This window comes from Venturia canescens, chromosome 1 (genome assembly GCF_019457755.1).
Source record: "Venturia canescens isolate UGA chromosome 1, ASM1945775v1, whole genome shotgun sequence".
NCBI classification, from domain to species: domain Eukaryota; kingdom Metazoa; phylum Arthropoda; class Insecta; order Hymenoptera; family Ichneumonidae; genus Venturia; species Venturia canescens.
In genome coordinates, this window is record NC_057421.1 from 13,423,999 (window position 1) to 13,451,971 (window position 27,973).

Consider the following 27,973-nt stretch of genomic DNA (forward strand, 5'->3'; position numbering starts at 1 on the left):
CGTTTCTGTCGGAACCGCGTGACAGGTCGGAAACTGCGTAATATACGAACCCGTGTTAAAACACACCCTGAAATAGTAAAAAAATTGTACAAAGAAAAAAAATGCAGTCAAGAGCAAGCTCGGAAGTCACTGCGAGGCACCGTGGCCGACAACCTGCTGACAGCCCGCGGCATGAGAATCGAAAAACCGAAAACACAATGAACCGTTTGCTTTAAAAAAAATCATAAAAATCATTCGTCCGAAGGTATTTTCTCCTCTTAATCGAAATAATTGAAAAAATTGTATCCAAAGAATTGTAGAACGGACGAGCTGTTTCCAAACTTTCGTGATTGACAAGAAATATATTTTGAAAACTTCTAATATCTTCCCCTCCTTTTTTCTCCTTTTACACTAAAGATCGAATGTCCCGATATTTCTCGCTGTATTAATAACCGAACTCGTATAAATGGAGATTGAAAATGAAAAGGAAAAAAAGTGGACATGAAAGGTCGGGTCTCGGTCATAAAATTTTCTGAATGTGTTTGCGAGGTAAGGAGTATGTCGGGATCGAGTTTGTATACTTTAATGACCCAGGAGTTTAGTGAAACTGTACATATTTGACACGTTTCGTACGATCCAGCTGGTTCTCGTGTTGCGAGTAATTCAGCGCCACGGACACAAAATCCTACCGAATGCCTTGTTCAATATAAACTTTAAGAGGGCTGCACACGGTGTGGCCAAATTCCCGGGACCGACTCTCCTCTCATGCGCTAGCGTCGAATATCAAAAGTGACCGCTTAAAACCATTTCAAGATACACAAGATCGTCGAGTCGGAACACCACTTCCACGAAAGTAAGAAAAAACGAAAAAAAAACTTTATTGGTAATTATAAATTCGTCTTTACTGTAACATTAGCGTGTAATTTCATTACTTACGAGAGTAGCTGTTTCAAGAGCGTGTATTTTTTATGTCAAATGTAAAAGTAAGTGCGAGGGGATGTCGAATCGCAGATACGTGACAAGTCTTTACGGTCTAAAGACAATAGAAATCATTTGAAAAGAAATCAATTTCAATAATGAATTCCAAAGAAATTTGGTGAATTGAACTTTCAACAGGCGAGGAAGCTTTTTCCCAACAAAGAATTTGAAGCCCAATGTCGATTACTTGTCAAAACAGCAAATTTGTTGCTTCGAAGTTTGTTTTAACAAGGGCCTTCTTTCTTGCTGCAAATAGCTGCTTGATCTTTTCATCATCCAGTAACGATTGCTACTTGATACTATTCGATTGCTAATTGAAAGTTTCCCCAAAGCTGAACCGTCCCATCATTAAGGTTTGGTTTTGATGAAGACGTCAAAGTAATTTTCTCTTCAGTCTACAGAACTTATCGATCAGTCTATTAACGATGATGTTTCTTCGAAAGTTTTCAAAAATATTTAACATGCATCTGGGATAGTTTGCAAAAGCAACAGCGGTGATGAAGGAAATGTTGTTCTCTCCCTGATTATTTCTGCTGCTCATATTTTATAAAAATCGATTCAGAAGGGAAGAAAATTTTCCAAACCTTCGAAGGAACGCCGAAGAATCGAATATATCAAAATAATCAATTTGAATATCGTTTCTAAACGTTTTTTTTAATGTTATAACAAAAACTCCTCTTGCCACTGAAGTCAGCAAATTGGCCGACTATTCCGTCAGTTTCAACAAACTTTGGCAGTGCATTGAGTTCCTGATTTAATTATTCCTGTGTTCTTCAGTATTTTAGAAACTCAATTCATCCAAAAATGCCTAAATAAAGGCTGCTTAACGAGTTCTCAGAAACTTAGCGATGTGTAAGTTTGTAATTCTTGGGATAATTAAAATACCCACGCAATTTGAAAACTTTAAAAACAATGACGAGCTCCTACGACGATACGAATATATCCATCTCACAAAAATATTTCTCCTGTCACTGATGAATGGAAGATATACAACAAAACGCAAAACACTCAGAAAAGATTCTTCAACGTCGGTTACAGCGGATGGAATCATATTTGATGCCTGGTTACAACCAACTAGTCGACAATCAAACACCAGTAGTCGAACTTCTATGAGCAGAAAGATTATTTCAGCACGTTTCTCTCCGATACGAAGTATGGATTAAGGCCCATCCCTGGTACATGGTTGGTGACCGGGTGTTTAAGGTTGATCCTCTGCGACAGCCCCAACCAAAAGTTATGTACTGTCTGCATATTAAAAGGTTTGATAATTCGTTCGGATCGTAATCAATAACTTTGTAAAGACCCTATATACGTACTCGGTGCCAGCAGATATAGTAGAAATATCATTTGCTTTCGTAAAATTTATTCTAAAAGTATTTTTGATCCGACATCGTGAGTAAATTTTTTGACGGAACTATCCAGGTTACGCTTCAACACACAGAAAAGGTTGTCTATACAGACGACATTCGCTTGTTCGCTTGCAAAATATATCGTATGCAGCCTAAACCTTCGTACTTCTCGAGGCTATATCTGTCAAACTAGATGGTCAATCACCTTGATTTTTTTCACAATATCTGTGATATCCTGCTCTAGCTCCTCCTCGTTTTTTATAAACTTCCTAATTTTAGTACTAGCGGTAGAATTAATAATGTGCCGTTTGCTTATGCATGGTCCATATGTTACGTGTTAATTGAGTCAACTTCAATTACATATATCTCGGGTTCGGGATGGTGAAACTTGTTAAAATTTTATAGAGGTGTTGTTCATATGTTAAACAATACGTATGCCAAATTTAAATAATTTCCTAATTTAACTGTCTCGTGGAGGAACCACCTTAATTTCACTTCATGGCTGTTGCTGTTTGCCATGCCCATATTTGCGTTGCGCGTATATTAAAAAAAAACCTCTATGCAACCAGCTTTTTATACTTCTGGTGAAACCGCAAAATACTTTGATTTCCTCACGGGAATTTTCTCCCCGTGGGTCATTGGATTTTTTTCCAATCTGCTGCTTTTTATACACACTAAGATATACCAGGTTCTTTTGTGTTTTATTTGCGCTGTTGCGCCCAAGGAAAGCTCATAATCACTCGCGCATACGCAGCTGTCAAATTGACAGTACACAACTGTCAAACTGACAGCAGGACTCCGAATTTGCAAGCCCCAGCAACCAGTCACAGTACGGATAGGTCTAGGCTCGTTGTACGTCTTCGGGAAGTAAAAAACGTAATAAAAAATTATCATCGTGTGATTAGTTATGAGACTTGAATTCGATTTTATTTTCAACTTATGGTAACCTAATTCAGCTGGTCAAATGGTAACTTCATTTGCGGTGGGTACAAATCCACAGATCTACGAGTTCTGGTGCTAAATGTTGAAAGTATCAGTACGTTAAAAAAATTACGCATAATCGTGAACCCTTCTCAAGAAATTCTCGAGCCCTTCAAAAATTTGGGGCTACGTAAGCTCAGAAAGGAAGTCGTCAGTATTTTATTGATATGCGAACAATTTTTTACGACAGCTTTTCCATTTCCATACGTATGACATTATTTTTCACAATAAACTTTCTTTTGGAGAGAAAGAGTGAAATACTGCAGAATAAAAAGGAGGAAAATTCAATATCCTGTTTTTCGTGAATCATAATATTTATTTTCGTCCATTCAAATCACTGAATCTGCCATTTCAGTAGTCATTAAAACGATACTTTTGATCTGTGCTCTTCAATTTTAAACTTGTGCGTTGTGATATTAAATCATCAAAAACATCTTGAATACGAACAGCCCTGAAAAAGTATTGACGAACTTTGACAAGCTTCGAAATACTGATACCCACTCTCACTACTACTAAATACTCGGAAATGTCATGGTCTCTGAACGAGAAAATCGCAATACTTAAATTCAACACGAATATCTCATTCAAGGTCCTATTGTATTGTATTATTATATGAAATACTAGGAGAAGAAGTCTATTCGTTTGACGCATAATTTGCCGAAGGTACATAACTCGAAATGGCAAATAACATGTACGATTATCTTATTACCCATTTGAGTCACATCCCCTGCGGAGACAATTATTACGATCGGCGCCAATAGAGCAGACAGACGCCATAAACGAAAAGGTAATGTGGGCAATCGAAGCTCCCCATTTCTTTTTCCATGTTCTATTCTTTTTATGTTTATTCTACTTCTGAAAACTGACAAGTTATCATGAATCCACCATACAAAAGAATAAATTTGATGGAAGATCCTACAACAATTGGAAATCAATCAGGAGAAAAATTATTTCGAAGACTCTTACAAGTTCACTCATTATTTCCCATATCTTTTCTGCTAAAATAATTTGACAGCAAGTACTGAGAATTGATTTTTTCGAATTTTCCCCATATTTCTGGTCAGCTGATAAAAAATTCCGATATTTCATATTCTATTAACCCACTCATTTTGGACACGCAATTTCAGGTACTCAATTTTAACTGAGGAACAAAAGGATAATTATTAAAAACTCATATGGGGGGTTTTCGAGGATGCTCTTTCAGAATCTGGCATTAATTTTGTGAAATTAAATTAAATTCTTTATTATTATTGCGTTTTGAGTTAAAAAATCAAGAATTTTTGACGTTTCTTTTCTTTAAAATGAATTTTTGTTATTGTTGCTGCACTTGAATAACCATATTATCGTCAGTAAAGATGTCCTTAATACCTGACCTTTCCAGAACACTGGTTATGAACTCTTTTTCCCCTCTCAATTTTTCCAAGATAGCGGTTTTTGCGAAACAGCATGATGTAAATTTTCATGATTTTTTTCTCAAAAATAATCAATTTAACAAAAAAAATGTAACGAACGGAAAGTGTTTAGAATCATCCAAAGAATATGTGTAATTTTTTTCAAACATTTTTTTAACCATTTTTGAATTTTTCAATTTTGACGACTTCTTGAAAAATTAGCAAAATTCTAATAAAATTCAGTTCTATAAAAATATACAAAAAATAAAATTTTTTCGTAAAGTTGAGACTTTTTGAGAAAAATATCATGAATCTATTTATTATATGACGGATATAAAGTTACAACGGTTCAACGAGTTTATTATTATACGGAATGAGATGATGTTACTGAGTTAGGTTGTAATGAATTTTCATCAAATTTAACGAAATTCATCAAAATGGGGATCAAAAGAACTGTCAGAATTAAATGCCCATTGAATTAAATCAAAGATACTAATTATAGTTCACCGAGTAGCGAAGGTTCGTTTGTTTAGAGAGGAAGGTAAGATCTGAATTTGATGAGATGATACTTGTTTGTGGTGAATTTTCATAGCTGATATTTCGTTGGATGGTATTTCAAGTACTTTGAACTGCACCGTTGAATTAATGTACGACTGTTATATATGATACACACGAATATGATACACACATATAACAGCGGAGCCTGAATTGCCACACTCGCAATTGCTCCCGCTTAAGGAATTGGTCTCAGGGCAATAATATGCGACGATAAACATAATTGCAGTACGTGTATATGTCGTTCTCGTTCGTGTGCCGAATATATTCTATGACGAGGTAAAATAGAGGCTAAAGCTCTATAATGTACGTGTATGGAACTGCAAAAGAGCAAAAATTGATTTTCAGTACAGCAGTTTTCAAGGCGAGGGCTCGAAACACCTGAATATTTACATTTTTATTTTGCTCTTCAACTGATTCTGTTTATTCATAAAAATCTTCTTCGAAATTAATATTTCGTATCGAAAAAAAATGACGAGTCATTTTTTTTCCGAATTTATGCGAATCATTCATAAACTTGATTTATCCGAATCTCATCTTATCTCGTGGCCCCGCCAAGTGGCTCTTGATATTGTTTTAATAGCTTATTACAAAGCTTGCAGCTCCTTTGAGCCTTTTCACTGTCGATATACTTTTAGAAAATATGGTGCTTCGACCTGAATAAATGATAATTTTTTTTCAAAAAAATCTTCCTTTAAAAAAAGCCATGGTCATTCTTTAATTTCAAACTTTTAAACGATGAAAAAAACTCGATTTTTTCGGTGCAACTCCAGAGTGGAGGATTTTTGTTTCATAAGAGTGAACTGTTGTTCGAATTTATTTTGTTTGAAGAAAAAAATAAATGAAATAGAATCCCGGCGGTCCCTTTTACTCAGGAGAATTGTTGCCGGGCCGGAACGCGAATGGTCCTCGTTCCGTTTGACGGTTTATCGCACGACCCCGAAACGAGAGGCAAAACTCTTTTACCGACAAACCGCGGTTCGTCTCCATTCCTAGGGAAGATGAAATTTTTACGCTTGTTGCACACATGAAACGGGATACACCACGTTGGCCATTCGTTATTTCTTATTATTTTTTTCGTCACAGCGAAGCGAGTGTACTTGTCTGTACGCTTAAGCGTCGTCGCACACACACACGCTGGCCTGCCGTCCTTTTTATTCTTCAGCGTTTCTTTTTCACGAAATTAGGGGGAAAAACCGTAAATGTGTGGCAGTTTTGCGCCAGTCTTGTTGCTTATATGGGTCGTCCCTTTTGTTGGCTAATAAGAGCACGTAGTACAAATGGTAGAGAGCTCATTTCGAAGCGAGACACGCTCTCGACTTGAGACCCAACGTTTTCTTAACTGTTAGAAATTGATTTTTTTTTCTTCAATCTTTCACCTTTTGTTGTAAAAACTACTTTCATAATTGTGTACAGGCTTTTACACGTCGAGAATGGTCGGAAAGGTGCGACAGTTTGTTCGCGGCAAGCAAGCCTTTGTGATAATATTTACGGAGATTTTCCGTAGAGATATTTTTAGCAAAATTTTCATGCAATTTCAACAGTATACACTAAAACCGTTGCCTTCAGAGCCCCGTAAAAGTCGACTGATCATGAGTTAGATATTCAAGAAAATTGATAGCGTCGAAACGCTTGGAAATTCATTGGATAAAAAGATTTATATTTTCAGTAGTAATTTTTATTCGATAAATAGCCTCGTTATCAAGCTGTTTTTTATGATAAATTAATGAGAGCTGATTTCCTCGCGAAGCAGTCATTTTTTATCGTAGGATTCGAGGCGACGATACTCCGTAATATATAGACATAAATATACATGCAGGATTTCTTCCAGAATAGAGGGGAAGCTCCCCGACATAACCTGAAACGACTTCGGTCCCCTCGATCGTGAATATCGTCGCGAAAAAATTATACAACGCCATAAAAGTGATTTGTTATTATCGAAACTTCTTCGCCCGTACGCACAGAAAGCTCGGCCTGTAAGAACGAGTGAGGAAAGAAGAGAGAGAGAGAGAGGGCGAGAGAAAAATGAGTCAAAATCGTCGCGTCCCATGTTGAAATTGCGATGAAACGAGTCCCGACTCATCGGTATTACGTTAGTTCTGTACTCCTCCGATCATTTTCAAGTTTTCATTTTTCTTTTCCTGTGAAAAAAAAAACAACAACAACAAGAAACTTTACCTATTTGTAAAACTTTTTCGTTATACGATAATATCGTTACTCAACCCCAAAACGGAATATCGTGGTATGATTCAGTTCTCCAATCAGTTAAAAAAGCGGGTTATTCACATTTCGTTTATATTTCCAAAATAATCCTCGTACCCAACCTCTTTTAATCAATTTTTGCTACCAGGAATAATTTCGTCGTAGACGAGAAAATAACCACTGAATGGATTGTGTGTGAAGTTTTCATAAGTTATTCACAGTCGCAGTGCAATAAACAACTAAACTCGATTGAATAATTTCGAGACCTTAAAAACAGAGGATTTCATTTGTTTTCATAACTCGAAGCTACTATATTTGTAGCATTAAAAACGTGAGTACACCGAAAATTGACGTTCAGCAATTTCAGCATATGAAAAATGCACGAAAGCACTCTACCCGTCGACCTTTTACTTCGGCATCGAGATAGAAAAATAATCGAGACATAAAAAATTCCGTTTCGTGATGTTATTTTCACAAGTTTCAATTACCCAGAAGAGATGACTGTATACCAGGTGGAGTGTATGAGCGACGAGGACGAAAGTGATCTATTCACAATGCCCTGCGTGGACACCCTTACGTTTTGCACATGAATATAATACGTTCATAGTTCACTTTAGCAGATATAGAAGCATAAAGGAGTGCACGAGGAAGTAAAGAGCAAGAGAGAGAGAGAGAGAAAGCTGAGGAGGAAGAGAGACAAATGGCACAGAATAAGCGAAGAGAATACGCATTTCCGTGATAAATAATGGCTCGCATGGGATGGGATTATAACAAAGGACATCGTAGCTGTGAGAAGCTTTTCTAAGGGAAAGATTTTCCCGTCTGTAAAGGCGTGGTATCTCGCGGTGCTTTTTTGTATCGTGAACTATTCCACCGAGCGCAAATTTTCATCTCGTTTTTGATAAAAGGTGCAAAACAAGCGTTGCAACAAAAGATGAAAAAAAGCAGAGAGTGGGCTGGTAGAAGAGGCAGGAAACCGAAAACCCGAGTCCACTAAACGCCGGGACGAGAGGAGTGGCGCGTGGGTTGAAAATTGAAGGTCGTAAAACATCGAAAGTAATAGAGAATATGAATGAGGAATGCGGCAAAGAGTAGGAATCGGTGGTCGAATATTAGCGAGCACAGTTTCCCCGCAAAGATGAAGCTCGCCTGCATTATTTTTATCCTCCCTTCCGCAATAGTTAGTTTATCAGCTTTCATACCTGAAGATACTTCGCGGAATTGAGAAGCTTTTTTTTCCAGCAATTTTCTTCCCCGTCCGTTCGTAAAAAAGTATGAGGATGAAAATAAAAGATGCGGGAGAGGAGCCCCCTGGAAGCTATTCATATTCACGAAAAGGCGAAACCGAAGAAAAATAAAGAGCGAGTAACCCTCCGCTCGGCGATTTGTGTGTACACGTATACACACAAGTGGATATATACGCGGCTGGGCGCGTAACTCGTCGACTATATTTTTCCTCTCACTTTCGTATACCACCTGTACACATGACTCTATGTAGATAGATTCACGGATATAAATACAAGTACACATTGTCAGTGGATATGCGGTAGTCAAAAGAAAAGATCTCACCCGCGCGCGTTCTCGTTATATACAAAATACTTGTGTACCTTGCGTGTGAAACGCCCTAGCTTTTCCTAAAGTACTTCTGTATACATACGATTCTTCGTATATCATATATATCACAGAGATGCGCGAGTGTGTAACTGTGCAAAGAAGGGAGACAACCGAGCAAGAGAAAGGAAGAAACAACTCGCCACGAACGATAATTCAATGGCGGGCGAACCCTCTACAGTTCCGGGTGGCAAACATTTCACATGAGACAGAGGCAGAGGATGTACGTGCGTGTTTCCTCGCCCGTGTATATATATTCATCTCCGTATATACATACAAGTGTAGAAGAATCTCTATGAGACCTGGTGGGCCACGTAGAAACGAGGGTTTTGTCTCATCCTTGAAAAAGCTCGGCTCGCCGGATCCCCTCGTGGCCTGCTCCTCCTATAACAACATACGTATCTCCCTCTTCCTCTTTCCCTCTATTTCTATAAATATATGCATGCGTTTATGGTGTATGTATGTAGATACGCAGGGAGCGAGGTCGTTTCACCTATCACGAGAGATAGCACTCCGGGTGTGCCTAAAATCTCGTCCTTCATGGCTGAGGGTTTTCTCGCTATTAAAACGCGATCGCCGTCCTGGGAATGTGCGCATGGATGGACGCAGCGTAGCCGTGTGTGTGTGTACTTTTACCAACTACAATGCAAAATGCGGTGGAGGCTCGACTCGCGAGGGCGACGTCGTCCGGTAAAACGTATGCTGTTACGGAGCATGTTTGTGCCGTCTGGGGAGGCTCTGCAAGACGTCCGGTGGTCAACACCTGCTGGACATACCCACCGAAAACGGAGAGTGTTTTACACGACCTGTGGGGCTGTTTGTGTCGCGGAGCCTGCTCTGCATCGCAGTTATACTTGACTCTCGAGTCGCTCATTTGGATACTAAGAAGGATGAATATTTATGTCACTGGAGTTTTGCGACTCCATTAAATTTGCAATTAACTGTTATCGATCGTCAAATCGGCTGCTTTCTGACATTTTTGCGTCAAGGACTGGCCCTTTGGAAAGCAGTTTTTCAGTGGGAAAAGATACCAATTTTCGAAACGCCTGAAGATTCGTATTCTCCATGAACAGAAAAAAATTTGATAAAAATTTCGGAATGAAATCTCGCTTGTTGAATTGAGCGGCTCGTTCACAAGTTCATGCTAGTGTTTCCGCGAGCACGCACCAAACAATGTCTCGATTCCTGTACTTTGAAACTTTGCTTGAAGATTTTGGTTAGACTTTTGCTCATTTTGCCCCGCGTCGTAACGAACGGAAGATGTTCTCGCGATATTTCAGCGCAACGTTCTTCTCGGTGCACTTCCGGTCGATCAAGGAGATTCATGGCTGCGTGCGCTGAAAAGTATACCAAGGGAAAACACCGCAGGACCAATGGAATAGAAGATAAACGGGCAGGAAGTGAACCAATCGAGATTGCAGCTAGAGCTTCGAAGCTATTCCGAACCGCCGGGATTGATATATGCAATACTTCCATAGAGGAGAAATCACCATTTTGGGAGGCAATTTATTCCTACGTGAAAACTGGAAACTGGACGAAAGCGAAGAAACGGAGATACTGCTGCGTCATTTGGAGTATTATGCTTAAATCGTAATTCGTTGAAGAGGCGAATTTCTTGGTAGAAAACAAAGAAGACTAGCGAATGGGACGGTAGATATAGAATCGAATCAAAGTGCGTTCACAGCGTTGGATTCATTAGAGTGAGAGAGGGGGTTGATCAGAGGGACCGTAAATTTCCTCGAGAAAGCAATTTATCAAGAGTATTTTGGCCCCGTGGAGCATCGCTCACGTGTGGAGAATCAAGATTTCATTCACCAAACTAAAGCTCATGAATGCAGCGGGTAATTCAAAGGAGCGAGGTAAGATCCATCCTGATGAGTTGAATTACGTGCAAAGATCGTGGAATAAGACTAATTTGGTCCCAAATAAATAAAGAAATTGCTTGCGATCCTCAAGGAATTGCGAATTACATTTTTCTCTATTTTTCCCCCGTTTTTTCTTCGAGTTTGAGACGACTTCAGGATTACGTAGCTTCGTGCGGACGTGTTAGTGATTCAAGGGACATTTTTCTCTTCGATTTCCGGGACAGAAAGAGCTGCGAGAATCATGAGTTTCTCTTGCGACAATGCTTGCAATCGGTGAAGGTTTTTTCTTCGGTGAAGGAGTCTTTTCGATTGGTAACAAACCTCATTCAGACTGAAAAAACTTTTGGCGCTAAATTGAATGGAGTCTGGTGGTGGCGGTGGTATCCTCACCCTTCTTCTCTCCCTCGCTCGTTCTCGGACATGGGAGTCAGTCACAGCAGGCATGAGTGGGCTTGCTTAAGAGACTGTGGTGCACAAAATGAGAAGGAAAACGGTGATAATGGAAGAGAGAATTGGAGCAAGATGAAGAACTTCCCGGTTGGATGTAAAGTATGATAATGGAGAGCATGAAAAAAAGAGTGTAGAAATTCCACGTTTTCGATTTTCGATCACATGAAAATCGATATTTATTAACCTGCTTTCATTTTGTTTTCCTAAAACCATTTTTTATATTATTTGATATTAATTCAGCAGTTTCTTTCAAATATGTTTCCGCTGAAGACAACACATTAGTGGACTCATTTGCCAAATTATTTTTTTCTATTTGTTTCGTTTGTAACATATTTGTTATGTCAGGCAAAAATCGAGAAATCCTCAGCGGTGGGTGGTAACACAAACTTCAGTATCTGTACATTAATGAACGTGGAGACTAAAAAAAAGTTACAACGTTTGCAAAACTTCACTCACGTTGAAACATTTCTCGAAATTTATATTCACGTCCATGTCCTCTTAAGTTTGATCAAAGGTAACTAAATAATATTGACTTGAAAAGCTCATCTACAGCTAATGCGTTTGCTTGCAACAAAAACGATTATGACACAAAGTTTTTGTAAACTGTGAAGAAAAACATCGCATATAACAATTTAATCTTCCATTCAATAATCTCATTTCGCATTGGATTTTAAACAAATGTACTTTCATCATCACATTAGCAGTAATTATTCATTGCCTATAAAAAATCACGAAGCTGTGGTCGAAGTAACATCAATTGAATTTTGTTGGACGATCGAAAACTTTGTTTGGATGAACATATTCGTACATTTTACATGCGTATTCTGCAACATGAGCTTCGAGTAGGGAGTGTACAATTTCCCAGAATTTACTATTTAAAGCAAATAAACTGTGAAAATGTTTTGTTTTACCGGTAGCTGTTGATAAATGGGTTATTTTCAATCAGAACGAATTTGCAATTCAATTTTAAATGGATTCATTATTTTATGGTTTATGATATTACCATGATCGTATATTACATAACATCGATGCAATGTCAATTTATCGAGACACATTCGGTTTAATCAATAGCTTTTCGTAAACGTTTTTTTTCAATGCAACATTAGCATGTTTATTATTATTTATTTCTTTCACTTCTATCACAAGTGGATCCGATAATTAAAAAGAAGGAAAAATGGAAAATGGCCTCTACTCGTGTTCGATTGAAACTCATTTTGGCGCTTTATGACATAGCGAGTTTATCGCGAATCTCCACTCGAAATCTGTTTCCTTCTGACGCCCCGCAATCCTTCATTTTTTCCAATATGGTGCCTGCGTTGACGATTGACAAAACGCGATTTGAAGAAAAAATCTTTAGTGTCACAATAACATGAGTGAAAATCACTTAACGGTATAACGCGTCGAATGGAGATTGAAATGAAATGTCGGAATAACTAAAACGAAAATATAAAAGTGAGGAAAGTATGAAAGAAAATGCGATGGATTCTGACACTGATAAATTCGAAAAGGCATTCACCACGCATCTCATATATTTACTGTTCGCTATTTGAATTAAAAAAATCGACTTCATATTAGTCTGGAAAGGTTTTCCCGAGTATTATTGTACAATATATTGTGACGAGTTTGTATTTTTTCGTTAAATACGACTTTAAACAAGACATTGGTTTTGTTAAAATGAACTCCTTTTAGTTCAAAAAAATGTATGATTTTTAAAAGGCAATAAGAGTTTGATTACAATTCAGTAATTGGGATAAAAAATATTATGATTATTGATACTGAGCAAGACACTAGAAGAGAATTTACACATGTGAGACGATGATGTACTGTGTCTTGCTCCAGTTAGAGAATTTGAGAATTGATTGATGAGACACAACTGTAGAATTGAGGTAATCGATATGACAGTTTTTGAGGTGAAGCTTTATTGAATTAGAGAAGAAACACGAGTGAGCAATCGAATAGAGCATAGAGATTATCACACACAAACACAATATGATTAATTGAATAAAAATGCAAATTATAAAGAAACGTTAAGCTTTAGTAGATTACCTGACGAAATCTTGATCAACTGTAATTCAAATGAAGGAAAAAATGTACTCCATTAATTCATCCCTATCACTCGTTCTTTTGATCATACAGATGTAAATTTCGTCACGCTAACAAATCTCATCGTTCTTTGGCAACTCAAGTACATTTTTAAGCGTGAAGACGTAATTTAACACAAAATATCGATATTAGATAAACTGATTGAATATTTCCATGACATAAACTTTACGTCCTTTTTCACCGTTCCTCGGTGAAAAACTGTCTCCAAGTAAACAAATGTCTTTACTTCGTTTGTTCCTTTTTTTCTCTTTTATATCTATATTTATCTGTATATACGAGCTAGTCAAAGACAGTGTGGCCATCGTCACTGTCAATAGCAATCGATAGTATTAATACTCAATTCAAGGAATGAACCATTGATTAAACAACAAGTTTCTTTATTTTATAACATCTTTTAAACCTTTTCCACCGAGGTATAGAAAGATCAGGGTAAAGTGGTCACGATTCAAAATTCAATTATTAACCCTACACCTCATGTGCCTTTTTTCATACCCTCAACCTCATGACCGGGGTTTGAACGCACCCCACTCTTTTTCTGCTTATAAATCCGGTCCTACGGTGCTAAACTGACTTTATCCTACACCATTTTCTTCATTTTTTTATAACGAAAAGAATGATGTACGATAAAACTAATTTCATTTGAATTTATATATAAAAAAATCTGTCGATAATCAGTCGATAATGTCGCTTGTTAGGACGGGAGCGTAGTTTGAAGTTCGCGTGGGGTGTGCTCACACCCCAGTCATGCGTTCTAGGGTTAAATATTTAAATAAACAATTGAGCCCTGCAAAAAAGGTTCTTTCGATTCCAGGGTGCCTTCAACATTCGTATTATTTTGATTCCTAGCACACGCAACTTCCTTTCAAGGTGGCACCAATTAGCAGCGTCAGTTGCAACGGTTCATAAATGAGCAAGAAAATATTGAAAAATATTTTGTTTTGTTGTTTCGACTAGGAAAAAGCATGGCCCGCCTCAGGGCAGGTATTGGCTTGATAAAATTACAAATTGCTAAGTAAAGAGCGCGAAGGACGAGAAAAAGCGCGAGTGGCGGTGACTCGGTTCTCGCAAGGCAACCATGAGCTTTAAACATCCATGCTGGCTTTGTATGTTGATATATTTGAAAACGACCTAAAGTAAGGCTGCAGGGCCGATGGTTGCCGAGGGACGAGGAAGCACGAGTTTTTAGAGGGGATGTTGAGAAACGTGATGATTGGAGGACGTAAAATTCAAGTGGGGGTAATACCGAGGACGAAGACAGCGTTAGAAAATATTGTAGCGCATGTGCGAGCTCATGGACTGTACAGCTTCGCGCGGCGACGTTCAGTCTCGCCGGTAGCAATACGGTGCAGATATACGCGCAATTACACCGTATAAACAGATCGAGACACCGAAAAATTTCTAGTTTTACATACAAGTTCATCAAGTTAACAAGAGAATTAAACAATCGATAACGTGGCTTACGAAATCAATCATTTTTGACGTTTCTTCACTTTTGTGCAGTTTTTGTTATCGAGCAGAAATATTCGGGATAGTTTTCATCGCTGGCAAAAAGTTTGAAAGTTCTCGTTGAAAGTTTTCGGGACAGTGTATTGGCAACTCGTTGCAGGGAAATCTCGAATTTCCAGCCAATGTTGACGATAGTTCGAGATTAAACAATGTGTGTTAATTGAATACGAAGGATTAATAAACGAAAATTTGTTAGCGTAAAGTTTACAGTGTACCATTATCTTTTCTCCATCAATTTGGTTAACCATCGACGAAGATTTCAGTGATAAAAAAAGAATGATTCACGCAGCCTCACGGCTATGATGACGAATAAGTGCTGAAGAGCGCGTGAAAAGAACATCGTCAGTGAGGTTTATTTGTATTGCTATAGTGCCAGCACGCGTTGACAGTATCGTTCTCCCGACTTCTCCCCCTCTCCCTCTCTTTCTGTCGTTACATTCTCTCTTTCTTCCTCTGATCCACGTTGTCAAGATTATAGAGCTTTCATGTGCATACAAATAAGTGGGAATAAGTAAATGTGGCATGACTCGTCGCGATAGGTGAATTTTTTCACGTACAAGTCTTCGAGATCGAAGATTCTTCGTACCAGTGATCCGCATCGAGTGATCAATGATCGATCCTCCAAAACCGTGCTCCGAGTATTTTATCGTTGACAAAGTCAGCATTCGCAGCGGGACACTTGTCCGCTCATGTCAACCAAACGCGATCCGTGACTACTGATTTTCGCGTCCAAGTGGCCAGTTGCCGTTCCGCTCAGACAACTGCACAAACAGTCACGATATTGAGACAAATTTTCCAATCAACTCTCGTCCTCTCAAGTGTACGCCGTGTGATTTTGTTACAACGAAATTTACAACTTTATTTTTATTCCTTTGACTTTGTAATCTTTCCGTTCAAAAATGTCGCGACGCTCGTGGATAAAAGTGATCGTCCTCTGCGTCGTCATCGCAGGTAAGATTTATCTTTGTTCAACATTTGAGTGATGAAATTGTGGCAACTCCATAATCCCGATGGTAAAACGCGACGCGATTTTCATTCATTTTCGCCGGAATTATTTTGTTGTTATCGTGTACTAATTCCCCACTGTTTATTGTTTTCCTGAAAAAAAAGTTTGCGACAACATTAACAAGGTGGGAACAGGGTTGGCTTTAAATATCAGGAAAATCAGTCCTTCGCAGTCTCTCGTTTAGTTCTTTAAATAAGCGAGTTAAACTTCTTATTTTCGACATAAAATCGACATAAAGTGAATTTTCATTTTTTACAATTAAAAATAAAAAATTCAAAACTAGACCGCGAGGCTTTTCTCGATTATGTGTGAAAAGAAGTACACGAAGTGCATTGAATTTCGATTTTTAGCATAATAATTTTCTAGCTACAATGTTTTCCTACTGAACCATTTATAAAACGATATTATTAGAGAACCATCAACATTTATTTAGTACATCAAAAATGTGGTGAAAAGAAAAAAATTCATAAAAATTTAGTAGATGCACCGTTTTACCTCAATTTTTTTTCTTCATTTGAAACTATAAAAAATACGTAAGAATCATGCATTTTTTTGGAGTGAAAAGATCAGACAAAGCTTCCTAAACTTCTGACGTATTCAATATTTCCTGGAGCACCTCGTTTTGTCGAAGACTCTACTCTCTTTTGGGCTACGATTTATATACGATTATAAATATTTTGGTTCATGACAATGAAGTGTTTATAACAATCTCCCCATATCTAATTGATTCCCATGAATTTAGTTGAAAAACTAAAAAAATACACGTTTGTAAGCAAACAGATAGAATTATTGTAATTGGTATTTAAGTTTTTCGATGAAACGATCCATATTCAGATCGATAGCTAAATAATTCTGCGTATGAATCACATAAACAAACACACACACATACACACACACACACATCAGTTAAATTGAGGCAAGATCTACGTGATAAAAGGTGGATGAGACAACGAGCTTTAGAAATATGAATGTATGAGACAAATTCCACGACGAGTAACCCGTAAAATTTAAAACGAATTGTACGACCGTTGTGTGCGATTGGAGGATTCGTATAGAACGAAACGAGAGAACGACGAAGGGCAAACATAGCGTGGAACGAGTTAGAGGATTAAGAGTAACAGAGCACATGGAGGAATTTAGTCACAGAGCTTCTGGCAGTCAGGGACGTTCACACTGTGTAGGTGAACAGTAAAAATACTAATTTCCGTGAGACAGAAGAAAACTCTGCGAAACGATCGTTTATTTCTCGTATGTTTGTTAATTCGTGGAATCAGAGAATGAAAAAAGTGAGCATTTCATTATCATTTGAAAACAGTGCTTTTTAAAGCATATAAAAAATATAATGGAATCTTTGAATTATAAAATTGCCAGTGTGAAATAAAGAATGAGGTCTTTCTGTGCAATACGACACAAGAAGGATACGAGTATGGTTGGTAAAATGTTTTTATGCGTTGAATGAGAGTCCAAATGGTGGATATAACCCGATGAAGAAGTGTTGCAAAAATAGTCGAAGATTCTTTGCCAACAAATTGAGAGGAATTCCCACATAGAGTGAAAGAGGGAAAGAAAAAGAGAAACTAAGGGAGGGGGGAGGGGGCGGCGGAAGGGAAGGGGGCCGGAAGTACGAGGATCTTAGTTCCTCCCTCGGAGATTGCCGGGGTATTACACACCCGAGATCTCTCTCGAAATTCTCTCACATCTCAAAGTGGTAACTTCACGCTGAGACGCGGTGTTATCGAGGCACGCTGGAAAAAAGGGCGACAAAAGAAAGGGGGAAAAAAATACATAAACGACACCAGAGTGGAGTGAAAATGATCTTTTCCGTCACACAGCACACGTGAAGTCGGTATATACATTATGTATGTGAAAGGATCGATCGTTTTACGAGAACCGTTTTCTCCATTCGAATCTTGTTCTCTGGGCTTGAATTTTTTATGTGAATGAACCCTCAAGTAAGATTTACCAAAGTCTTTCCTTTTAGAATCGACTTGACTCAGGTGTAAAGAGATTTTTACAGTTGCGATGTTTCGGAAGAAGAATTTTCATTGATTCATCAGCTCGACTCGTCCAATCGGAATTGTTTATATTTTCTTCGAATTAACGATTAACAAAATGAAGAGGAATTGCACGGATTCCTCAGGTTATCCGAACGCAACTTCCGTCTTGGGTCAAAAATCTTCGGAGGTTCGACTCGCAACTTAGTTCATAATGATCGAGAAGTTTTGCTCCTTATTACCAGTATTGACCGGAATTTACGGTGCCCGAACAAAATTCTGTAATCTTACTGAAGAGAGAAAAACTTTCGTAAACTCTCCCAAAATATTTGGGGCACCGGAAAAATTCGACTGTTCGGAACATAACACAATTTGTTCAACTCGAGCGACCATATATTTTATGAAGTAAGAAAACCTTTGTTGGCTCACATAAATTCCTGCCATATAATTTTTCGTCGACATCTAATTACACGGTCGAAACTTTTAGTTTTCGTCTTTAAATTGGTGACGTGATATTGCTAAATAAATACTCCACTATTCACCTTTTGTTGACAACTTTTCTCAGATAATATTTTTCGTCTCAGTAATATAAACGATTATTATGTAATTCAATTAATTTAAACTCCATGTTTAAAAGATATCATAAAATAAAGAAACTTGTTGTTTGATGAATGGTTCATTCTTTGAATTGAGTATTAATGTTATCGATTGATGTTGACAGTGAAGATGGTCATACTGTCTTTGACTAGTTCGGATATATAAATGAATATAGATATAAAAAAGAAAAAAAAGGAAGAAACGGTGAAAAAGGATGTAAAGTTTATGTCATGGAAATATTCGATCAGTTTATCTAATATCGATATTACGTCTTCACGCTTAAAATTGTACTTGAGTTGCCAAAGAACAAGAAGATTTCTTAACGTGAGGAAATTTACATCTGTGTGATTGAAAGAACGAGTGATATAGATGAATTAATGGAGTACATTTTTTCCTTCACTTGAATTACAGTTAATCAAAATTTCGTTAGGTAATCTACTGAAACTTGGCGTTTCTATGACGCTGAAGTTTTCAACGTTGGAGTCCAACGAAATGATCGAAAAAAACTCTCCAATAATTCCAGTAATTCTCCTATTTTGTTCCCTGCCAAATTTGCGATTCGTAGTTTTTCAAGCTGCACCAACGATTCGTGAAATAAACAATTGGTGAATTAAAAACGTTTTTTTCGTTCATTTCGTTGGAGTCCAACGTTGGAAACTTCAGCGTCGTACGTTTCATACTTTTATTGGAACAATCATGTTGTATTTGTGTGTGATAATCTCTGTGCTCTCTTCGATTGCTCACTCGTGTTTTTAATTCATTGAAGTACCTCCTCAAAAACTATCGTATCAATAACCTTAATTCTGTAGTTATCTAATGAATCAATTCTCTTAAAACTGGAGCAAGACACGGTACATCATCGTCTCACACGAGTTTCGTGAAAATTCTTTTTTCATGTGAGATAAGTCTTGCTCCGAATCAATAATCATGATATTAATTTTAATCTTAATCACTGAATCCTAACGAAATTCCTATTGTCTTTCAAAAATCATACATTTTCATGAAAAGGGGTTCATTTTAACACTCCGAGTATTTGCTGTCCATTTGGCGATGCAAAAAGAGCTGTGACGTCTGCATCCGTTGGCGATTAACACACCAACACAAATACTCCGAGTCTTGATTTAGTAAAGTTGTTAGTTAGAGAAGCCGGAACCGACAATCAACGCGAAGATGGTAGTTATCAACCCTGGTGAATAATGAGCGACGGGTTTCTTTTCTCCTCCATAAAACTATATCTGTATACTCGCGTATATGTACAGCCACAGGCAGTTCCAAAACGTGTATTTTAGCTGTCAGGGATAGTAACAGGGTATGAAGTTCTTTTCCTGCATCGTTACGAGATATTAATTAATTTCAAATATGTCACAGGATGAAACGTGACGAGAAATTCTACTGAACCCTCTATACCCTCAAACGATCAAAGCTCCCGCCTCGCACTTTGTCTTCCCCAACGAATTGGATTAGCTGTTACCAATTATTTTCTCGTAACTAATTAACTCAGGATGTGGCATTAGACAAATATGCGTTTTAACATTTCTCAACATAATTTTCCTGCTATTGACTTGCCAGTGCAACCACAATTGCAATTTTTGTGGCATCCTGTAGACGTGTATGTATCTCGACGATCCGGTAGCGCGCAAGAAAATCCTTTCGTCCCGAGCACGAAGAGAGTACCTAAAGCATGAACGTGCTGCCGAGGTAGCCTTCAACGGTTCTTGAATGCCGTTATCGGATTACGTCGTGGCGCGCCCAGCGATTCATCGCCTACACCTATAGCATTATGCCAGGTATTATGTACACTTCCATTTATTACATATTACTGTATACATGTGTAGATATATGTATGCAACAAAGTACCTGTGAGGCTTTCAATATGAAAGAGGAGGATGGGCACGTGAGAGCAAGCGATCAAGCGATGCACAGCCCACTTCTTAATTTAATATCAGAATCTTTAATCCTAAGCCCCCAGCCACGAATCCACATACTTGACTTACTCGAGCTTATACAGACTTGGATGAGAATTTACACTTTGTGAATGTGACAGGATCTGTGAAGAAATTTCAGGGAAAATTCAACAAAATAAATATGTTTATTATACGCAACGAAATATTCAGCTTCGAAATAAAAAATTCAGCTTCGCGTGCGGCGTTATCGAATGTTTTGGGTATTCGACGCGCAATGAATTCCCTTCGTCGATAGTTTATAGGTTTGAAAGAAGATTGTTCGGTTCACGGAAAGTGTTTGAATGGGAGCTGGGTTTCGAATTCAATGACATTGGACGGAAAGCAATAAATCGCTGATCCTAATCGGCAATTCGTGTCTCATTTTCATTCGATGGAATATTTTCTAAATGAAAGTAGACGCTGTGAAAAAATAAATCGAATATAATTACGAGATAAGTAAATCGGAATTTGGGAAATGTCATCTGCAACGATCAGACGCATTCGCGACCCCTCACGTCGCTACAAACATGCTGATAAATCAGCAAAAGTTGAACTTTCATGTGGAGTTGAACGTTAAAGTTTTGACGATAAAAGTTGGTAACAGCGATTCTCTTAATTAAGCGGTTATTTGTCCGATACGCAATGCCCCCAACTACTTAGGACCAAGTGTTTCATTCTGATTCATGTCTCTGGCATGACATATGCCAACGCGACTGTTCTCGTCTTCACGTGTTAGTTTGCAGATATCGTTGAGTCGCATATCCCAACAACTCTGATGAACGCTGCAGACTGTCTATACGTCACAGCTTTTCGACTACTCAGCAATGGCTATGAGAACTGTCAGAGAGCAAGAGAGAAAGGGAAAGAGAGTCATATGGGAAAGGATTGGGGGAGAGAAAGAGCCTGCGAGCGAACGGAGAAGTGGAACAACTTTGTGGCACACACGTAGATTATATAAAGCCAAGGGTATAATCGCGTCTCTCGCTTACAGTGGGAACGCGTTTGCCAGGGTGATTTTGCCAGGTCGGAGGGTCTCAAGCCTACACATTATATTACCAAAAGCGAGAGAAACAAAGAGGAAGTGCGACTCAATTCTCGTTCTGTATGTATGGCTAGGTTACGAGGTATTAAAGCCCACGCGAGCCCCACGAGCTTCTCAAACGCCTTCCCTCTCCGTCTCTTCCTCTGTTCTTTCTATTCTCTTTCTTCTTGCATTCATTTGGCCAGTACTTGAAATTTCGAACTTTACGGACTGTCAAATGACTAGCCAGTAGACGGACTGTTCCATCGTCACGCCTCGTCAACCCACAACCGAGTCGTCATCTCGTTTTCACTTTCCCCTATTTTTACAACAGTTTTTTCTATTTTTCTTACCGCCTCAGTCTGCGTCATAAATACCGATTATTCGTTATCACTCTGTATGTCTTTGATACACGCGTCGAGCACAACGTTTTTTTTAATAGCTCGTATTACCCTCCCTCACTTTTTCAGCTTCCCCTGCCTTCGGAGCTTACGAACCCAATTAAATTTTTCCGCACGTTCTCTCGTGACTCGATCCACCGTTACGCTCATTCCTTGTATATATCCAGTTAATTGAGAACACGCAATTAAAATTTAAGAGACCTTATTCTGTTGGACTCCCTTCTAGTGGAAATATAAAATTAAATATTTAAGTAACGACAATGCATATTACACACACAGTTACCATGGTTATCGTTGTTTTGGGTGTTCCGCAATTTCTGCTGAATGCACCTCCAAAAAATCTTTTTTCTCATTAGAGTGGTAGAAAGTTTTGAAAATTGGTGATTTTCGTTTCGCTACACTTTATGTCATCCAAAACAGTATGATGAGATTTGGTCAGACTTGCATTGAGTTGTGGATTCTAAAAAAAAAAACTGAGACTTCCCAAGGTATAACGGTTTTGCAACGAGAGCTGTGAACAAGAGCCAACAATCGGGATGTTCGAATGTTTCATGATATATTGCAGTTAACAATTTCGATTTCAATATTTTTCCTGTCTGCCGGTTACATTTTTGCCGAGCGCTCGGGTCGCTCGATTCAAATGATTTCGTCATATATTCATGGTTTGTTTCTACTCGCATAGCATTCATGAGCTAATGGTATGAATTCCGAGGAATAAATATAGTAAAGGAAAAGTAGATCGTTCCAGGATGAGAGTGGTGAATAATTTCGCTGAAGCTGAAGTATGATTTCGCAGAAAAAAAACTGCCTTTGTGGAGCCATTTCGAAAGGGCAGCTTCGTTTTTGTCGGGCTTTAACTGCTGGTTTGAGCCACAAGAAACTCAGAAAAAGTGCCTCCCGCTTAGTGAATGATGCGCGAATCCGTGTATGCATAAGCGCTCAACCATTCAAGTATCTGTGCTACCCGAGGCTACTCAACTCGCCCATCGCTCATCGCGCCCGGTCAATCCTTCGTTTATATTTAATATGTTTAACTTCCTCCAAAGCCTCGATCCTTGGCGTTAAGCACGCTCAAGCCGAAATATCAATTAACGTGAAGAATAATACGTAACTTTTCTCGATAAACGTTGCACTCGAACGCCGGAATAAGCACTGTAAAAGTCAGCGAATGCGATTGAAAATGCGATATCGAACAATCGGACGTAATAAAGCGAATGATGTGAACGATCGACTTCAACATTCAGAGGTTATCAACGCTCTCCCCGTGGGAAGTGTTGAAAGCCCGGTTACATTCCAACGTGGATTAGATCGGAAGTTGGAAAAGCTATCTGGCAATGTGTAAGTGTGTGTGTGTGTGGGTGTGAGGAAAGCTCGAATATACGAGGACCGCGCGCGAATGTCCGCACGTCGCGATTTTCCACTATACCCTTTCGTCGGCCTCGAGGAAAAAAGGAGCGGAATGGCCTGGGAGATAGAGAACCAGAGATGACGGAGATATAGAAAATATATAAGGATGAGAAGCCGCGCAGATATACGACGAGGATGTCGAGAGTGTCCTGAGGCTACAGAAACTCACTGTGACAGAGCCGTCCCGCGACACGATGAGGCTCAAGATCCGTGTGTCCGTATCCATTCCCGTACACCGACACACACACACATATATAAGATTAAAAGACGGTAGAAGCAGTGAGTGTCAAGAGAAAAGTGAGCAAAGTGAGAAAAAGAAGCACAACGCTTTGAATGAACTTCGAATTTCCGGGACGTGTGGGCGCGCTCGCGCGCTTGGATAAAACGCCGACCCGAATCACGTCGCATCGCTGGCCATATGATAGGCAAAAAATGGAACAGCCCACAGAAATAAGGACACCTCGAGAACTATGTCTATAAATTTTACCGATTTTCGTGTTGATCCCGCAGGGAAAGAAGGAAGAATAATTGCTCTAGAAAAAATCGGGAGATAAAATCACTCTTGGCTGTTGCGGAATAATACGGATTATGCATATGCATGGATGCGGACGTACAACGAGTATTATTGAGGCTAATTACACTTTGGGGAAATTATATTATTTTCGTGTTGTCTTTTGATTGCTCATGAAGGTACGGAAAGCTTAAAAAATACGTTTTATATAAAAATGTATAAATTTCGTAACTACGGTGGTTTCATTTTATTTCTCCTCAAAGCAACTGATTTTTCCAATTTTAACATCCAATCGTCGATCAATGCGGGCTCTTCTATTTCTGAGTTTCGAAATGAACTGTTTTCTGTATTTCTTCGAATTCCAATCTCAAGAACAATCATTCCGGAAGAACAAAAACGAAGGAAACTTTTCGTATAACTGCTTCGAGCGAAACTTCGTTTGTCGAGCAATGAAAAAATTCTGAACTCTGACTGTAACGCGTGTCCATAGGAGTGTGTATCTTTGACTGTAGCCCCTCGTCCCAGTATCAGATCAAAGAATTTCTGATACTGCTTTCGATGAAACCCACTTTGCTCTGTTGTACTTTTTACTGTGTATGCCACAGACATCCACCGGTCGATGCTAACTGACGACCAATAAGTAAAGTCGAAGATAGGAACAAACTAATCCGAGTGTAATATAAAGGATCTGACGATGTAATAATGCTCCGATTGAATCCAATGAAAATGAAAGAGATGAAAGAAACATGAATTCTACCGGAAGAGCCTGGAGCAACTATTCTCTCAAACCTCAAACAAAAATACCGAGTAAAGCTGTGACTACTGCAGATTTTTCATTCTTCAATGTTGGTAAAACTCTCTTTTTTTTCTATTTTCCTTGTTCCGTTGGGTCTGACATGAAGAACTCGTAAAGATACTAACAATTTGCAATAAAATGTGGAATCTTCTGTGTTATCTCATTGTGTACTCATGGCAAAACAAGCATTGGTTGTTTTGGGATAAGAATGAAGAAGAAAAGTTATGACACTGACTTAAAAACAATAGAAATTTTCCAGAACCGAATCATGGAATAAAACACGTAAGAAAGTTCGACAGAGTAACAAGCAATTTATCAATACACGCACTGTTTGCTCAGCTCTGACTGAAAAATCATCATGTAAAAGTAACAGCTTTCAGGTGCTTCGACAAAAAATGTATCTCGAGGTAGACGAACTTCGAAGATAGAGTAATCCTACGGAATTGAAGTGCTTTTAAAATTTATTTGAGAGCAAAAAAGGTGAAACGAGTATATATATTTAGCCCTTTCAAATGGATGTTGCGGGTAGCAAAAAGCCAAATCTAGACTTCACAAAAACTTATTTTATGAATAAAAATTTGAAGAGCATTAAAAATAAAATACCTTGAAAAAATTACAAATAAGAACATAACGCAAAAAAATTCAAGTAAACAAAGTGGGAGAAAGTAAAAGCAGCAATTAATGGTCAAATGTGGGAAGATGCGAAAAAAATGAAAATATATATGTATGAAGAAAGAAAGGTAAGAGGAGCTGATTGAGACAAAAGCCAGTGACTCTGTCAAACTTTGGCAAGTTCAAACGAGATAGGGACATTGCTCGATCGAGGTGAAAAGTACATGTCCAATTGGTTGTAGCAAAAAAAATAGAGAAAAAAGCGGAAATAAGTGGCATGAGAAGGGAGGAGGGAGGAGAAAAATAAAGGGCTGCAACTGGACGGAGGGAAGACGAGAAAAATGTGAAAGATATCGACACGATTCGCCTGGGGATGAAACTGAAGAACGTTTTACGAGGCAGCGACAACAGCCCAGAAAAATATATGACGTAGAGTAAGAACTGCGCCTGAAAAGTCTCGAGCGATTGGAAAAACCTATAATAGCTCGGTATATGTATTGACATATACACGTATATGTATTTATACGACGAAGGAAAAAGAGCGATTCGGCCGGGAGAGTAAAAGTGGTGGATAAAAGAATTGATCCCTTTGCCACGAGAAAATTCCCACAGGACAACACAAAACACACGATGATATTCCGTATCGTAAATGCGCTTGTTTTATAGATACATGTGCATTCCAAGAAAACCTTTTTGTTTTTTATCCATCAGATTACCTATTTTTTGTATCAGTTATGACAGTCCAGGAACGAAGAATTACGGTAAAATATTTGAAATTATCTGAGAAAAACAGTCATATTGTTTCAACAATTGTTCACATGTTTTTCATTTATTGTGTTCCAATTTTTATACTCGCTTCGAGAAATACTTCGTTTCAGGAGTCCAGAATTCTCATACACTCTTGAAATCGAGTCTTTTTTGTTCGAAAATAGGAAATGATTGTCTGCAGATTTCTTTCTTTTTGCAATCGGTATGAAATTTAATGTGGAATCATGCATGCCTTTTTAAGGCTACTTTGACTCTGTGTATGCTCGACTGTATGTGATACGTAGTTGTGTCAGAGACAATCATTGTGGAATGAAACTGGTTGAACCGTGGAAGTGCAGGATGAAAATTACATCAGTGAGCACACAGTGGCTTCGTTATGGGAACGAGAGCAGCTAAACTCTCGTCTTCAACGAGTGGAAAGAGAATGTGGATGAAATAGAAAAAGAGAATCTTTTCTCTCAATCCTCCGCATCGAGCAGAGCCAGCAAACAAGTAGCAAAATATATAGTTAGTAGGAAAAAAGAAGAAAAATAAAAGAAGAGTCGAATGGACGAGAACTTCTTGCTTCCTTCTGGTGTTCTATGGAAAAAGAGAAAAAAATTGAAGAATTGATACAACGTTGGAAAGATTTTTAATTTCGATTCAGCGGAAATGTGTGCCTCTGAATCAGCAAAAATGTTAGAATTTTTATGGCTTTTTTTTTTAATAAATAAGGATTTGTTCAGCAATACGCACGGTTTAGACAATTTTATTCTTAGTTTTTTAAATTTCTAAGTATTTTTTAACAGCGTGCTCCGAACCAAACACTCGGCAATCCTAAATTCAAGTTTGTCTGTCAGAAGTACTTCAAATCCCATTTGAAAACTTCAATGAAGAAAAGAAGAATGATGTTTGTCTCGTCGCTGAATACTCCTTGGGAACTGGGTTTGAAAACGTCGTTTTCCACTTTCCCTTTTTTCATACTTCAAATCCTACGATTTGCATTCCGAGATAAAATGCATTTATTGCTGGGGAAATTGAAGAATTTTATTACACTCAGAGACGGATTCACTTTTTTCTTACCGAGCAATATGACGCTAAAATAAACTTTATGGACGTCATTTGCCGGGGTAGAGCGTATACTACAAAAAGACTAATAAATCACATAAATTTTTGAATCTATTTATGAACAATTCGCTCGCACAGTTCTCATCATTTCCTGTATCTTCGAATACACTATTTTTACTGACTTTTTTTGCAGAAATCGTTCAATGAAAAGGTATAAAATATTGTACCACGCTCACGAATTCTATTTCGACTGATGGCACCATTCAATTCGAAAAATCTTCCAAATTTAGAATAAATGGAAGTTTTATATTACGTTTTAATAAATATTCCCTTTGAAATCAGTGGCGAAAAATATCGTGATCATTTATCATTGGAGCCAAATAACCTTGAGCTTTTTCTTCTTAAACATTTTTTAATTGGAGTATCGTAACTTCGAATTATAAACGCAACTTTAAAATATTTTTTGTGGAAATGAAGCTTAGGGAGTACAGTTGGAAATTTCCAACTGGAAAACGTGAGTATCAAACAAAATTTCGTTGATGGAACGCAGTATGAGATGTCAACTCAACGCTTGTAGGTCACGATAATGAGTGTGAATCCACACACAGCTTGTAATAACGAGCTCTAATTTCCATGTGCTTTCAGATGAGGACTCATCAATATCCTTTCATCTTTAAATTACTCAAAGCCACTTTAATGAGATTTAGCAGCATTTTTGTGAGTGATTAAATCGTCGAGTGTCGTCCCTTCGCAGCATAGATTATCCGGTTTTCAAATAATTCACACGATTTTTCATATCTGTTAATTCGAGATAACGATGGCGATTTTTCCTAAATATTAAAGTGTGCTTTTTGTCAGAGATTGTACATGAAGCTTAAGCTTAGAATCTGAAAATTCTTT

The 27,973-nt window shown here is 38.1% G+C and overlaps 1 protein-coding gene across 1 annotated transcript in view; it reads left to right on the top strand.

The window, feature by feature from the left end:
- Window positions 1-14,774: 14,774 nt before the first annotated feature.
- LOC122408136 (uncharacterized) overlaps window positions 14,775-27,973 on the top strand; it is a 151,778-nt gene continuing 138,579 nt past the window's right edge. Inside the window, exon 1 of the mRNA XM_043414761.1 lies at window positions 14,775-15,921. Coding sequence (XP_043270696.1) covers window positions 15,870-15,921 — 52 coding nt within the window. The 5' untranslated portion in view covers window positions 14,775-15,869. The remainder of the gene's footprint in view (window positions 15,922-27,973) is intronic.